The sequence below is a fragment of the Epinephelus lanceolatus genome, chromosome 16 (assembly GCF_041903045.1).
Source record: "Epinephelus lanceolatus isolate andai-2023 chromosome 16, ASM4190304v1, whole genome shotgun sequence".
In the NCBI taxonomy this organism is placed as follows: Eukaryota; Metazoa; Chordata; class Actinopteri; order Perciformes; family Serranidae; genus Epinephelus; species Epinephelus lanceolatus.
In genome coordinates this window covers 35,313,655-35,330,370 of record NC_135749.1, presented here as the reverse complement: position 1 = coordinate 35,330,370, position 16,716 = coordinate 35,313,655, and the positions used below count along the sequence as shown (strand labels likewise).

General features: G+C 40.9%; 1 protein-coding gene across 2 annotated transcripts; it reads right to left on the bottom strand.

Moving 5' to 3' along the window:
- Nucleotides 1-19: 19 nt before the first annotated feature.
- On the bottom strand, nucleotides 20-8,811 carry LOC117263095 (E3 ubiquitin-protein ligase RING2-A-like). 2 transcript variants are annotated; one of them, XM_033636230.2, is made up of 7 exons: nucleotides 8,539-8,811; nucleotides 6,517-6,606; nucleotides 5,893-6,053; nucleotides 5,552-5,776; nucleotides 5,143-5,463; nucleotides 4,429-4,681; nucleotides 20-3,005 (listed from the first exon to the last, which is right to left on the bottom strand). In XM_033636230.2, the coding sequence occupies exons 2-7, from the start codon at nucleotides 6,592-6,594 to the stop codon at nucleotides 2,850-2,852; spliced, it is 1,194 nt and encodes a 397-aa protein (XP_033492121.2). In that variant the 5' UTR covers nucleotides 6,595-6,606; nucleotides 8,539-8,811; the 3' UTR covers nucleotides 20-2,849. The 2 variants fall into 2 exon arrangements, with proteins under 2 accessions (XP_033492121.2, XP_033492122.2); XM_033636231.2 differs by having other exon boundaries at nucleotides 5,561-5,776.
- Between the last annotated feature and the right edge of the window lie 7,905 nt (nucleotides 8,812-16,716).

The window sequence follows — 16,716 nt, the reverse complement described above, 5'->3', positions numbered from 1 at the left end:
ACGCACACTTTATACCATATGTGTTTGTTTTTTAGTTTATTGTGCTGCATTGCTGACAGAAGGATAGATTGTAATTATACAATAGAAGAAAAGGAAATATTGCATCATTCTTAATATACAAATATTTCATAAAAACTGAGGTAAGCTAGGAAAAACATGGCTGCAAGAAATAAAGTGCATAAGGACAGAAATGAAATAAGTCTAAATGGTAAAGAACCCAGGTCGGATCCAACTGAGGGTTATGGCTTTAACAGACGGTAACACCCTGTGAGCTGAATTTAAGGAAACATTTTCATGCAAACTTACTAACCAAACACTTGGTGTATTATAGGAGAGAAACAACAAGGTAAGGTGAGTGTTGAAGCTACATCTTTTAAGGTGATAAATGGAAAAAATGTGTATACCATAGTAAAATATAGCAGGAAAGTTTAAGGTACCTGCACACATCCTTGAAGCTCCCGTATGGAAGCCCATTTCTGCCAGTGTGATTTAAAAAAAAAAAACTTAAGTACTAAAGTATTCCAAACTAATGAATTTGTTAGTTAAAATAATGAGAAACTCAAAATAATGAGTTACTTGTTAAAAAAAAAAAGAATTTATCAAAAAATAATGAGTTAGTATGTCATAATAATAAATTAATTCGTCCAAATTACTATAACATACATTTGTCATAATAAGAAACTCAAAAATGACTAACTTATCTCAAAATTATGACTTGGTATTTAAGAAAAAAAAAAAAGAAAAACAATACTTAGTCATTGTCATACCAATTCATTTTGATTAAGTTTCTCACTCTGAGATACTAAGTCATCATTACGAGAAAAGCTGCCCATTATTTTGAAACACTAAGACAAAGTTTTTGATTATAACTTAACAGGATCTTTTTTTTTAATCCCACTTGCAGAGATGGGCTTCCAGACTTGAAAGTTACACAATAAAGGAATAAAACCAGCAAAGGACCTGCTCATACCCTCTTCATAACGAGGCTTCTGAAAACAAACTACCTGACATCTCCTCTTTCAACCAACTAAGATATTGCTCCTAAAATGTGTAGTCACCTTGCGCTACCCCAGTGCATGCTGGGAGAGGCTCCAGCCCTTAACAGGATAAACAGTTTAGATAATCAATAGATGCACTGGCAGAACTGGGAGTGACTGAACATTTGTGTCTTTAAGCTTATGTGCGTTACAGCTGTGTGTCTTAATAAAACAATACTAAAGTTTTAGTTAAGTTTCGACTGTGTAAGGCAGCAATCAACAGGTCCAGCTGAGAACGGACCAGCAAAGCAGCAAAGAACTTCAGTCATGTTCATAAAAATTACATTATACAAATATTTCATAAATAGATTAATTCAGACATTAAATTTTGATGGAATTACTTATAGAAACTTAAGACAACTTTGTTTTGCTTTACTATTCTTATTTTCACTGTGATATTACTAGAGAAGAGGAAGATACCTAAAGTCATGAAAGCAGAAAGAAATCAGAAACAAACAAACAAAATATGTATGGATGCCTATTTCTGCCAGGAAAGAGAAGAATGAAGGAATTAAATGAAATGAACACTTCTTCTAAGTCAAAATTGTTTGGTCAAAATTTGGATTACTGTATCAAAATTATGAGAAACCAATTTTTGGTTTTACCATCTCATCTCACCATTCCTCATATATTTACTTTCAAAATTACATCTAAGTATACCATAATTTTGGCACACTGTCAATAAATTTATATACTATTTGAAAATTGTGATTAATTTAGACCTAAATTAAAACCTCATGATTTTGACTGACCATGAGAATTTCTTATCATATCTAACTTTACATCTTTCTTTCTTTTCCTGGCTAGAACTGACCACCACAGGTATTAATTACCTTAATATAGTTTGTCAATTTTAATATTCAATTTTGCAAAAAGACGTACATAAAATTAGCAGGGCTGCCCCTTAATAGTCAACCAAACGTTAGTCGAACAGAAAGAACATCAGTCGGCAAAATTTAATTGGTCGCCTGGACGCAGAAAAACAAACAAACAAGCAAACAAACAAATGTGAAACTCTATGTGGCCCCTAATTTCCAGGGCTGGTACCTGCGGTTATTCCACAGGCTAGTTAATAACATGTCGGGCAGGAAATCCAAAGTGTGGGATCATTTTGAGAAGGTGAAGGATGAACCCAAGGTGATCATCTTCATTTGTCGACTACAAACATGATGTGTCATATGAAACATTGAAGTAGCTACATGCCCATTAGCCACATAGCACAGTCATTACTGCTTTGCTGACAGCGTCATTAACAGGTGGCTCGCTCAGTGTGTGACGTGCACTGGTCGTAAACGTGGAAAATTCTTAGTCAGGGGCAGCCCTAAAAATTAGACAAGTAAGCATTTGGAAAACAATCCAATTTGGAATTACAGCGGAAACTTAGTTCTCATTTTGGCACCCATAATAAATAATTTCAGGTATCTTCTCTCTTGACATTGAACAGATTTGTCTCTTTAATTGTGTGAAGTTATTAAGTATTTTTAAGTAATAAAATATTCAAACTGATGGAAAAACAGAAGCTAACGAGTTGCAGAAGCTTCATATCAGGAGAAAACAAAGGAAAAAGTCCGGCTTGTAATCTCCAGGTCCATCGGCCACGGTGAGTTCCAAATGTCACTGATAAATGAAGGTGGGTAATTTATCAAGGTAGCTTATAAATCCCTCTTCAGAAATCAGGTCAGTAAGACTCTTTTAATGCCAGTAAGTTAAAAAAAACAAAGATATGCTGATAATAAGCTGTGAGATTGCAGCAACTGAAATTCCACCTTCAGAAGAACGTGTGGTTGGAGCAGAGCAGCACTCTGCTCGGAATCATCCCACCCTCTGTGCAGAAGGAGACTTCTGTGGTGGTTGAGGAGGTGGTTGTTGTTGTTGGCTCTTGGTGAGAGCATAGTAAAGCTCCAGAGGCTTCCTCACCTTCCAGTATTTCTCATTGACCAACTCCAGAGTCAGAGAGCCGTTCAGCGTCTGAGAGGGAAGGACAGAAGGAAAGGAGATAGGCAAAGGAAAGAGGGATACAAAGTGATTTAAAAAATGATATTAAAATTCACAGAACACAGATTTTATATGAACAATTTCTTCAGTGTATCTGTAAAATAGAGAAACATTACATAATTTCCAGAGTGCCACAGCCAATTCCATTTACCATGATTGTACTGAGCTGGAGGCACACATATCTGAAAACTCTGAGAGATACAGCAACAGGTAAGCAGAAAATGTGACCTGAACAGAGCAGTGTTATTTGTGTGAATTTCAGCCCTGGACAGTTGGAGTGCAGCAGCGTGTGGTGTGCTCGTGCTTTGCTTAATGCAATGAAAAGCAGTTGTCAGTGCCAGTGCCGGTTTCTCACCAAAAGCTACATTTTACAAGGTTACATTGAACACATCATGAGAACGTTATAATTTACTTTTAACCAATACTTATTCTTGCTTAAGAGTTTGAAAGCTTTACAATTTAAATCAATGCAACCTCTGCAAGCTGTTCGTTGCAGCCACCGGCTGCTCAGAGGTAACTATAACTAGCTGCTGACTGCTAACAGCTAACTTAACTAGCTCTCCTCCTGCTGATTTCATGTTCTTTCTCTCCACATCCACTCCTCTCAGTAGTGTAGTGGTAGTTGAGTAGGCATCAGAGGCCTTTTGTTGTTTTGACATGATAATGATACAGCGTGTTTCAGAGTTCACGTGACGTCAGATAACTCGTCCATCTTCCCCAGAGAGCAGGTAAAGTGTAAGGAGCTGGGGAGGGGCAGCAGGAACCTAGACAAAGGCCACTCTTTTATTTAGGAGGTTTTGCTATGTAGTTATGTTGTTGTGGCCTTATGTACTATTTCAAAATAATAGTGGTAATAGTATTTGATTTTTTTTTCTTCCCCCATTAGTGGCACCCCCATGGATGATGGTGCCCTTAGCATTCGCCTATACTGCCGATGGCCATCGTGGTGGTGCAGGGCAAGCCACTGGAAATCAGTGTTGTCACAACACTTAAATTTCAAACTTTGACTCATTACCTTGAAAAATGTCAATAAAAATATCAATAATATCATACCACAGAGAAAAATTGACATTTAGGGCATAAAATCTTTTTTTTTTATCAAAAGATAAATATAACAAGGCTATGACATGACAACAACTTATATTTTCTTGGTAAGTGGCAACCAACAGCAAAATGACTGTAGTAAACATTAACAATAAGAGAGAGTGAGAAATCACAGCTAGTCCCTGTGTATGGTGTCAGGACACCATTACTCCACTATAGACTCACAGGCCACTTTATTAGGTACACCTGTTCAACTGCTTGTTAACGCAAATAGCTAATCAGCTAATCATGTGGCAGTTGTGATGGACATTTTCAAACAAATCAGTTGAAGTGTTTTGGTTGTGTTACTCACAGAGAACTGTCCTCCTCTTGTCATGATGTAGATGGTGTACTGTTTCTCACTGATGCTGCTCAGACTGCACCCCTCTCCACTTCCTGCTGGTCCTCCAGCTTCTCCACCTCCTGCCTCCATTTCCTGTCCTGCCCCTTCCTCTCTTCTTCTGTCCTCTGTCTCTCCGTTGGTCTGTCTGTCCTCCAGGGCAATGCGTAGAGCGAGGTATTTAGACAGATGGTCCACTGTGGCATTGGCTGTCGTCTTCACATATCTGGAAGACCATTTGAAGAGAAATCAGGGAAAATAAAGGAAAGACATTCATATAGGCTCCTGATTTAAGGGTTTTAAATGTATTGCAAACAAACTGTACTCATGACTTTATCAACAACTCAGAACTGAATGACTGATTTAGACCAAATTCTTGGTTTCAAAGGTATCAGTTTGGGTAGTTCTCGAGCTAAAAGCAGAAATCCTAAATTCCCCCTAATTTGTGGAGTTGCCACTAAAGTAATCTTCAATTCAAAATGTGCCTTTATGACCCATAAGTACAAAGACACTTTTTTGATATATTCTAATGGGCTTTTTCTGTCTGTTATAGGTAAAACCTGGTATATAAGGTTCAGTGTATATGTCTCTATGTCAACATTGTGGATTCTATTAAAAGTTTAGATTCTGCAGCTATAAACATAATTAATTGACATATAATATGAATATGACAGCATCCAGTCTGACCTGGTCTGGCTGTAGTCCTGGGCTTGGACCAGCTCTGGGTGTGGTCTTAACACCAGCTCAATCTCTGATGCCGGCCCCTCTTTGTGGCGTCTCAGCGGAGGCGTGGGGCTGCCACTGTCTGCCTCAGGCCCCGAGCCGTCGTCTGATGCCCGCGGCCGCTTGCGGCTTGGCCCAGCCTCTGAGGGGGTCTGACCAGAGGGGTGAATGGTGTGGGAGGGAGCCGAGTCATGAGACAGATGTGAGCGGGCATCACCGTTATCTTCCCCACCACTGAAGGTGGTGTTGTCACTCTCTTGAGTCGGCTTCTTCACCCGGTGGTTCCTGCAGGGTGGATGCAAACACAAATTTCTGGTTAATATGTTAACAATCTGCAAGCGACCCCAAGCCGTCTGCCCCTCTCCTCCCCCACCTCTCAGACCTGTAGCGGGCCTGCTGTCGGAGCCCCTCCTCGATGCTGGAGCTCAGTGCCTCCTTGTTGTGCAGCCTGTTGAGTCGCTCCAGGACACGGCGTTGGTGGGCCTCATACTCGTCCCGGCTCGGGTATATCTTCGAGATCAGCGCGTCAAAGTTTGAATCTCGGCGAAGCGAACGCCTGGAGACCAGCTTCTTCCTGCAGGTTGGACATTCTTTGTTCCTGGGGAGGGAGGAGGACAAAACAAGCACACTGTTGTCAGCTTTGACTCTGGTGATTCAAACAGCTGATTCATCCAAAGAACAAATGACAGCGAGTTAATGCTGTGCTGTGCTCACCCTGATCGCAGCGCAGTGACGATGCAGTCAGAGCAGAAGCGGTGCAGACACTCTTTGGTCGTCATGGTGTTCTTCAGCATGTCCAGACAGATGGGACACATCAGCTCACTGTGCAGGGAGCGAGGAGACACCGCCACCTCTGTCCCATCCATGATCGCCAGCTAAAGACAAACACACACGTTTATTATTGTAACTATGAGGACATTTACTGTTCACTGTTACCTCGTTATATGTTGAGCCTAATACAACAATGACAGATGTGTTTTTGGACCAAATCCTGTGAAAGAAAGAAGGATCACAGAAATCATATTAGGCTGATTTTCATGATGGAAATGGTGAAATTTAAGATCCATTGATCACTGGGACACAGAGAATCAGAGAAATGCTGGAAGAGACTGAAGACAAATACAGGAGCGTTTTTCTCACATTTATTCTGTGCTGTTCTGTTCTATGCTAAGAATGGATTAACGACAAACATTCAAACTCACTGATGTATCTGCTGATATATTTTGTGTTCGTCATTGCTTTTAAAAATTGTGGCAATTTGTAAATTGTAATTGCACACGCGCACACACACACACACACACACACACACACACACACACACATACATACACGTTTTACCTGAGGGCTCCTGTGTAGCTCATACAGACTTAGCTCCCAGGTTTTGGTGGGAGTTTGGATGTTCACCGGAGCAGCCATGACAACTGGTTCCTATGATCCTCACAGGGCCACGAGAGAGAGAGAGAGAGAGAGAGAGAGAGAGAGAGAGAGAGAGAACACACACACACACACACACACACACACATGAAAACTGTACACTCGTACCTGTGAGGACCTTCAGCCCTATACATCATACCAAACACAGACATGACCTCAAAATCTATTGAAAATCTCTAACACTGAACAGTCAGTAAGGTCGGGGGTGCTTATGCTTATTCTTAACTAACCTGCTGTAGTCTCAGTCAATAATTGATGTTTACTCATTGACTAATTACAATCCAGTTATATAATATGTATGATTCTGAAAAGGGCCACTGCATTATAAATACTTTTTATAGTGATACTTCAGTTCAGTCCAATCCATATTTATTTATAAAGCACATTTAAAAACATCACTAGTTGACCAAAGTGTTGTACAATAAAAAAAATATCAACAATCATAAAAACAACACAGGAGGAGCATAAAGAACATAAAAAAAGACACAGAGACTGTAGAAACAACACAGTAGAAATGCAAAGACAGGTTTAAAAGACAACAGGACAACAGCACAGGGAGACAAGGCTCATGATTTAAAAGCCAGACAACTAAATATTTTAGATTGTGATGTTAATACTTCTGTACAGAAGAAAGATTTTGAGTGCAAGACTATAACTTGTGAAAGAGTATTTCTACACTATAATATTGCTACTTTTAGTTAATAAAAATACTGAGTACTTCTTTCACCGCTGTCTTTGTGGCATTAAAAAGGAGGGAAAACATTTCATAAAGCAGGGGTGTTTAACATTGGCCACAGGGTCCAATCCGGCCCAGTGGATGACTTTGCACATCTAATATTGATGTACTTATGAAGTCTAAAATGTGTCAGGTTTCAGGAGCAGGTTAAAAAGTGAGTATCATACTTCATGTTAAGTGCTCCTTGAAGGGCTTTTTCACCCTGACCAGAATACAGCTCTCAAAATTATGATTCCTTATAATGGTCACATTTTAAGATATTAAACATTATGCAAAATATTGCCAATCAGCAGGTTCAGTACAAAAGAATCTGTATCAGACTTGTATCATAAAACAGTATTGGTGAAACACTCTATTTAAGGAACTGCCAAAACTTCTGAAAATTGTTTGTAAGGCAGGGGATGACTTAACCTGATTCATCGACAGCTTCCACTTTAGTTTGGTGTGGTGATACCAGCATTACTATATAGGAGTGGAAATGTATGGAAAAATGCACATGTAATGACAGTGAGTAGTAGACTGACTGAATGTTGAAACACTAAGACATACTGTTAAGATTTCACTAATTTATCTTAAGACATCTCAGGCTGTTCATCATCGCTTTTGTAAATTGACATTTTCAGAATATATTTATATATAATCCTGACACTAAAAGAAAGGGAATCATTTGGAAGTGCTGTTATTTATAGATTATTATGTAGTGGTTTTCCCGGTCCGGCTCACACGAGATCAAGTTGGGCTGTGTGTGGCCCATGAACCAAAATGAGTTTAACACCCCTGTCATTAGGTCTGGGTGGAAACACTAACCTGGCGTGTAAAGGGACTAAAATAAACAGGGTACTCCATAGAAAATTATTTTTTTCCCAGCATTGTATCCAATAACACACACACGAGCTACTCATAATGCTGCATGGTCAATCTCAGGCCTTACTTTTGAAATTACCAATCGTTTTTTAATGGAAGATGGTTCATGTACGTAACAGCGATAACGGTTTACGTTAACACACTCAACAGCAAACTTCCTGCAGCGACAAAACAGAGATTCGTCACAGCCGTTTCTATCAATAAAGAAGTTTGCAAAGTTGTATTTGTGTGCAAGATTTAGAAGTTAATAGCAAAATATTATTTATCCTCGATGGGAGCTTTAAATTAGACTGAAGGGCAAGCAGGAAATCAAACTAGAGACTCACCTGACGTTAAACTGACGGACTGCTGACCTGAGGAGACCCCTTCCCCCCTACACAAACACAAACACAAACACAGCCGCCCAAACCTATTAAATAAATCACTCTAATAACACACTCTGGTGATTATATTCTTACGCAGCCGGCAGAGTGTTTTTAGTTATGGCTGTGCCTCGCTTGAAGACGAAAGAGGACAAAAAAAAAACACATTAAGAGCGCAGCATTTTTCGAGCCCCAGCTACAAGCTATCGCTAGCTGTGACCATCTTTCTTCTTCGTCTCCCCGGAACAATTCGCGTTTCCCCGGCTGCTCGGCAGACGCAACGCCCCTTTCTCAGCGACAGTGACCCCTAGCGGCATGTCGGTGCATTACAACAGAAAACAAAGATTTTCAGGTTCGTGTACTTTACTTTTCAGGTACTTGTACTTTACTTGAGTGTGTCAGTTTTACACCACTTTACACTTATACTCCACCAGCTGCAACATGAAAGTGACAGACGCATTAATGCACAAGTTATTATAATCCAATTATATATATGTATTATTCTGAAAAGAAGGGGAAAGAAGAAAGAAAGAATATATATTTTAATCCCTGAGGGGAAATTCAGTTTTTCACTATGTTGTTTTTTTCACATGTTTTGTTACATGTTTTTTTCCAGTCTGCATTGTGTTAGGTATTTCTTGTTTTTATTCAAATTATTTTTAACCGACAGCTCAGTGTGCTTCCTGTTGTCATTTATCTTTTGTTGTATTTTCAGTGAATGCCAGTTTAGTTCTTTCATGAGCTTCTCCCCCCTTTATTTTAATCATTGTCTGTTTTTTCTTCTCAAGTTGAGGGGAGATCCGTCTGTATAAGCTGGAGGCTTTTTGACATCTCCTGATGTATTTCTTATTTTTTGTATTTTACTCACCAGATTTTATGCAATTTTTAGTGTGTGCAAATAAAATAAATACATACAATGTTACACACTACATGCAGGCCCGAAATACGTACACATGCACTTAATAGAGCGGTCCAAGGATGACGTTTTTTTGTAAGCTAATGCAGAAGTTTGTGTGGCCTTGGTTCCCTCGTCAAAAAGCCAGTGGGAGTTTTCTATTGGACTTTGGATTATTGCAAAAAAAAAAAGAGAGAGAAAAAAGATACTTACATGTTTTGTTAAGTAAGATAATCTTCACTAATGAACACCACTTTTATGACTTTTGAAGCCTAAATGCAACTGTCAGAAGTAAAAAACTAACGTTAGGCTATTGACTATTTAAACCATGGTTGCATGACTTAATGTTACCACCACAACAAGACTGTAAAGCTGTGGTCAGTGTGATAACGCTCTGTAGTGTCATTGAGCCACTTCTTAGCAAACGCCTTTTTTAAGATTCATACAGGCTTCAAAAATCATGAGTGGGGTATTTCCTGACACATTTTATGACATAGACCAAAACATGGAAGTGTCTTAAGCTTGTGTTAATAACTTATATTAGGCATCCAACCAAAAACACATTCAAAAAACACTCTGACTGAGACAAGGGAAACAGGAGTGCTAATATGCTAACTCATTTCCAGATTTTAGGGCTCATTCCTGCGGCCTGAGCAGTTGAGGGTTTGGTACATTGCTCAAGGGAATCTTGGCAGTGCCCAGGAGGCAAACTGGCACCTCTCCAGCTACCAGTCCACACTCCATGCTTGGTCCAGAGGGGGACTTGAACCAGCACCCCTCTGGTTCCCAAGCCAAGTCCCTATGGGTTAAGTCACTGCCGCCTGAAGGGCAATTTTGCATAATAATTACTTTTACCTTTGGTACTTCAAATATATTTTGATGCTTATAAAACTTATGTACTTTTACTGAAAGACCATTCTGAATGTCTGACTTTCACTCACAGGAGTATTGGAGTACTTGGAGTATTTCTACATTGTGACATTACTACTTGTACTTAAATAAAAGATATGTACTTTTTCCATCACAGACAGATAAATAGAGTTACAGCACTTTTCAAAAAACACCTGTGCTGTTAGTTGGCAAAAATGTCATACATGATGTCACACAGTTAACCTCAATATTAAAAACACTGCGTCCTATTGATATGAACAAATAAATGTACAAGTGAAAAAAAGGAAGACATGTAAGATGACTAATGACTAATTAACCTGGAGGAAAGGTGAGAGCTCTTGCTGCAGGTGCAGCCTTTGGCAGGTTGTTCTGCCTCAAGCAAAAAGCGGCATTCTATTGATGATAACCACAACCTGACATCTTAATGACACTCATTTGTCATTAGGACATGCTGAACTGTTTCCAGTGACAACTGAAATTCTTTCATTGAGGCATGATTGCCTTTAATGAGTAAGCAGCAGAAGTGAACTTGAAAATACATTTGAAAAACTTAACAGCAATGTCTCTTTCCAAAAACCATGACCCAGTTACTCAAGATAGCTGTAAATATTATTATAATATTACTACTTAAATTAATGTTGTAAGCTACTGTCATTACTGCATCTCTCTCTGTCTCTCTGTTTGTACCATTTTGTCATATGGAGCACTGTAAATCTTTTTTAAGTTGATCTGCTCTGTACGACGAGGGTGGCATGGTGGTGTAGTGGTCGCCTCACAGCATGAGGTTTCCTGGTTCAATCCCAGGATGGAGCCCTTCTGTGCAGAATTTGCATGTTCTCCCTGTATCAGCGTGGGTTTTCTCCAGGTACTCCGGCTTCCTCCCACAGTCCAAAGACTTGCAGGTTGGGGATAGGTTAATTGGTGACTCCTCTAAATTGTCCATAGGTGTGAATGTGAGTGTGAATGGTTGTTTGTCTCTATGTGTCAGCTCTGTGATAGTCTGGCAACCTGTCCAGGGTGTACCCTGCCTCTCGCCCAATGTCAGCTGGGATAGGCTCCATTGGCTCATGTTTACATTTTGTGGTGGGTGGTAAAAGATGTGACCAAGAAACTGATGATTACTCTGGCTGAGCTACAGAGATCCTGTGTGGAGAAACTTCCACAAGAACAACCATCACTGCAACACTCCACCTGGACCACTGGACTTTATGGCAGAGTGGCCAGCCTCTCCTCAGTGAAAGACTCTCAGACTGCGAAACAAGACTCTCTGGTCCGATGAAACCACCTGTTCAGCCTAAATTCTGAGCTTCATGTCTCGAGGAAATCAGACATCACCTGCCCAATAAAATCCCAACAGTGAAGCAAGGTGGAAGCAGCATTATGCTGTGGGGGTGTTTTTTAGCGACAGGGACTGGGGGTCTGGTCAGGGTTGCGGGAAAGCTGAATGGAGCAAAGTACAGAGAGATCCGTAATGAAAAACCTGGTCCAGAATGCTCAGGACCTCAGACTGGGCCGAAGGTTCACCTTTCAACAGGAGGAGGACCATAAGCACGCAGCCAAGACAACGTAGGAGTGGCTTAGGGGTCGTTCAGATGCTGTGAGATAAACAAAGATAATATTTTGGAATGCAGCAACGCGCACCGTGTGTCATGTGATGAGGAACAACAATCACAGCCAGTAGATATCTTGTGTGGTAAATATTAAAGAGAAGTTGATTATTTTAGCATACCAGAACTTTACATCAGTCCCACTGACAATATTTTAGGCCTCAAACACACCCACAAAACTACGCCTAGAAGAATATCAGCTCCAAACTTGGGATTTCTGGCAAGTAGACACACAAGAGTAGAGTTAAGCACTGAACTCGCATTTTCCAGGCAGTAAAAGTTTCAGAATGTGTCCTGGCCCTTCAGGACAATGCCTTGAATGTCCTAGAGTGGCCCAGCCAGAGCCCTAACTTAAACCCAGTGAGACATCTCTGGAGAGACCTCAAAATGGCTGTCCACCACAGGTCCCCATCCAGCCTTATTAAGCTTAAGAGGAATGGCAGAAATTCCCCAAATCCAGGTGTGCAAAGCTTGGTGCATCATAGCCAAGAAGTTGTATGTAAGTTGAGTATGTAATCATTTTTGGGGTGTTGGGTGTAGATTGATGAGGCAAAAAATGAGTTTAAATGATTTCAGGGTAAGGCTGCAACATAGCAGAATGTGAAGACAGCAAAGAGGTTAGAATACTTTCTGCATGTACTGTACGCTGCACCTTTTATCCCTTTGATTGTCTCAATTGTCGGTGTCATTGTGTTTTAATTGCCTTTATCTTTAAAGGGTGTTTCACAAAATAAGCTTGCCTTACTTCCTGCCCACTGTTATTCTCCAGCACAGAGGAACATTTTAAATAGTAGTTTCAGTTCTAGTGAAGGGTGATGAAGACGTGTAATTTTCTTTTAGAGGTTTTAGGGAGTGTGGCGTTGTCATAACGGCTGTGTGTTTTCTTTAGTCAAGGTATGATATTTGGAATGCACTAATTAGTTGGTATTTCCTTTCCACCCTGTGGCTGCCAGCACCACACCTTACAGTGAACCACCCTGATAGTGTTATTTAATATTCACCTCAAAGGAATGTATTGCAGTCAGCCAGAACAGCCTCGGGGCGCTGGTGCAGCAGTTTTCCATTACAATCCAAATCCATTACAAATGATGAAAAAAGATATGGCGGAACTGGGCTTCCATAAAATGGTAGAGCAGTGTCAGAGGTGACTTGTTAAAAAGCATACAATAAAGATCATATTCATATGTGCATCTACAGACTTTACTTTCAAAATAACCCCTCAGTGGACCTGACTACATCTACATGCATACTAATATTCCATTAATATTCTGGAGCATGGATGTGATAATAGTCTGAATTTGATACTGGTCATGTAAATTCTGATTAGACATTCTGAATTCAGCTTTTTCTGAATTTAGCATTTTTCAATTAAAATGTGTAGATACTGCCGATATTATTTGGGTTTTAATAGCATTTGTTGGACATGTTTACAGCACATTTGGAATATGTGTCTCAATGGAGACAGTGTACACAAACCAACTCACCATCAGTTTGCAAGCCAAAGAAGAAACACACCTACTTTTAGTTATGAAAGACGTAAATATCAACAGGTTTTTGGATATGCGGAAAGATCATAACGTTGACCTTTTCAAGACGGTTGCTAAAGACGTGAAAGAGGAAGGCTGTGTTTGCACGGCTGAACGCATCTGCCAATGATAGGAAACTGAAAGAATACTGCAGCAAAATGTCATAAGCAGCAACAGCTGTTCCACTTTTCGATATTTTGACATGATAAACGACATATGAGGGAACGTTACTCAGTGTATGCATGGCTGCATGTAACCAGAAAAAATAATGGAATATTCATTTTCAGTAGCCATGTAAACAGCTGAGTAAAAAAATATATATATATATATTTAAATGAAGTCAAAAACTTATATATTTTGTGCATGTAAACACAGTCACTGACACTTGTTGCCCAGTAATGGGCAATTACAACATGAACAATATGATAGGCAGACATAAACAAAATACAAATGAAGAAACAAGCAGACTCTGGTAAATATAAAATATTTATGTAAAAGTATCCATCATAATTATAACAATCCTTGTGTAATTGGTTAGCTCTTTTAAAGCAACACAATGGACATTTTGAGCCCTAAAAATATATATCCAAGATCCTTGTGATGGTACATCATCTCACAATAAGTTGGATGACACCTCTGTCATTGCTTGAGAGCGTCTGTTTTGCTTGCACTGGCACTATGCAGTTTCGGGGTTCGTGTAGGAACCAGGACACAAAAAGGACTAAAAAATTTGGCTGCTTTACGGCATACGTCATATCCCCCTCCTCGTTATATCCTCTTCCTCTCTTTAGAGTAGTGTAGCCAAACCGAGGTGAACAGTTAGACTTGGTTGTCATGGCTGAAGCAACAAAGAAAAGGAAGAAGGTGAAGGTGTTGTCTGAGGAGACAAAGAAAAGAAAACGGGAGAGTGATAAAACAAGAGCTAGAACAAGGATTAATATTGGCCCGTCTTTCACACGCTGTCCAGAGCTGAAAGAGGAGGAGGGATACCCAACCGCTGGTGACCTGCCTCAGGTACATTTTAAGATAATGGGCTCTAGTGCAGGGTGGCGCAGGGTGGCGAACCCCGCGCAGAGCTAGTTTCGAGCAGCGCAACCCGAGGCGTGCTCAGTTTGGTAGTTTGGCAGACTGAGGTGTGCTGAGATTGGTGTGGTGGCGCAGCAGGGGGAGGTGTCGACAGATCCAGCTTGGCGCAGTGACAGTTTCGTGCCAAAAGGCTTTGCCGAAGGTGCGCTAAAAGCTCGCCAGCTGAAACCAGGTCTACTGTCAGCGCAGGCGGAGCGCAGCCGGTGTAAGCCGAAGTTTGGCTGACCAGCGGACAGTGCGCACACGTCACCAAAACCTCACAGGCAGGTTTCCAGAATGTCAGGCACATTAACGATGCAATAAATACCCAAAAAAACCACTATTCAATGCAACTATCTGCAATCAGCACATAAATGTATCTCTATATCGACTGTCCCGTCACATCTGATGTCAGATCAAAGGGGATTGGCACCGTTTGGCACGTTTGGCACGTTTGGCACGCATAATGGAAACCCAACACACAGCTGCAAACTAATGAGTTCACATCCCTCTCAGCCAACCACAAACAGCCACAGCATCAGATAGGGAGTATATATTCAGCATCTGTCATCTTAGAAAAGTCAAAAGAAAAGAAACAGAGTGAGACTGCGAGAGAGAAAGAGAGAGCGCGCGCACGGGAGAAACGCTGTCAACAAATTGTAAGTTATTCAATTTTATTTTAACCCGGAAGGTTAGAGAGCCCAGCTCCCTCTCCAGCATCCTGAACCCCCCCGCCCAAAGGTCCAGGAAGGGCTGGTCCCGTGGCTGCACCCGGGCCATCTGGTTTGGCTGCGTGCGGGCTGCGGAGCTTCCCCCAGTTGCCCCCGGCTGTGCGGCGGGCTGTGCAGCCGCTGTGCATCCTCCTCCTGACAAGATGATCTTCAGTTTTACATTCTAAAAGCTTTTTTTTTTTTTAAATACAGTACAGGCCAAAAGTTTGGACACACCTTCTCATTCAATGCGTTTTCTTTATTTTCATGACTATTTACATTGTAGATTCTCACTGAAGGCATCAAAACTATGAATGAACACATGTGGAGTTATGTACTTAACAAAAAAAGGGGAAATAACTGAAAACATGTTTTATATTCTAGTTTCTTCAAAATAGCCACCCTTTGCTCTGATTACTGCTTTGCACACTCTTGGCATTCTCTCCATGAGCTTCAAGAGGTAGTCACTTGAAATGGTTTCCACTTCACAGGTGTGCCTTATCAGGGTTAATTAGTGGAATTTCTTGCTTTATCAATGGGGTTGGAACCATCAGTTGTGTTGTGCAGAAGTCAGGTTAATACACAGCCGACAGCCCTATTGGACAACTGTTAAAATTCATATTATGGCAAGAACCAATCAGCTAACTAAAGAAAAATGAGTGGCCATCATTACTTTAAGAAATGAAGGTCAGTCAGTCCGGAAAATTACAAAAACTTTAAATGTGTCCCCAAGTGGAGTCGCAAAAACCATCAAGTGCTACAATGAAACTGGCACACATGAGGACCGACCCAGGAAAGGAAGACCAAGAGTCACCTCTGCTTCTGAGGATAAGTTCATCCGAGTCACCAGCCTCAGAAATCGCAAGTTAACAGCAGCTCAGATCAGAGACCAGATGAATGCCACACAGAGTTCTAGCAGCAGACCCATCTCTAGAACAACTGTTAAGAGGAGACTGCGCCAATCAGGCCTTCATGGTCAAATAGCTGCTAGGAAACCACTGCTAAGGAGAGGCAACAAGCAGAAGAGATTTGTTTGGGCCAAGAAACACAAGGAATGGACATTAGACCAGTGGAAATCTGTGCTTTGGTCTGATGAGTCCAAATTTGAGATCTTTGGTTCCAACCGCCGTGTCTTTGTGAGACGCAGAAAAGGTGAACGGATGGATTCCACATGCCTGGTTCCCACTGTGAAGCATGGAGGAGGAGGTGTGATGGTGTGGGGGTGTTTTGCTGGTGACACTGTTGGGGATTTATTCAAAATTGAAGGCACACTGAACCAGCATGGCTACCACAGCATCCTGCAGCGACATGCCATCCCATCCGGTTTGCGTTTAGTTGGACGATCATTTATTTTTCAACAGGACAATGACCCCAAACACACCTCCAGGCTGTGTAAGGGCTATTTGACCAAGAAGGAGAGTGATGGAGTGCTGCGGCAGATGACCTGG

Bases quoted from the DNA above. Each gene is read 5' to 3' on its own strand.
- LOC117263095 (XM_033636230.2), bottom strand. From the start codon at position 6,594: ATGGCTGCTCCGGTGAACATCCAAACTCCCACCAAAACCTGGGAGCTA. The intron at 6,054-6,516 runs GTAAAACGTGTA...GTTTGTCTTTAG, and splicing joins AGCTACACAGGAGCCCTCAG to CTGGCGATCATGGATGGGAC. The intron at 3,006-4,428 runs GTGAGTAACACA...CTTCCCTCTCAG, and splicing joins CAAGAGGAGGACAGTTCTCT to ACGCTGAACGGCTCTCTGAC.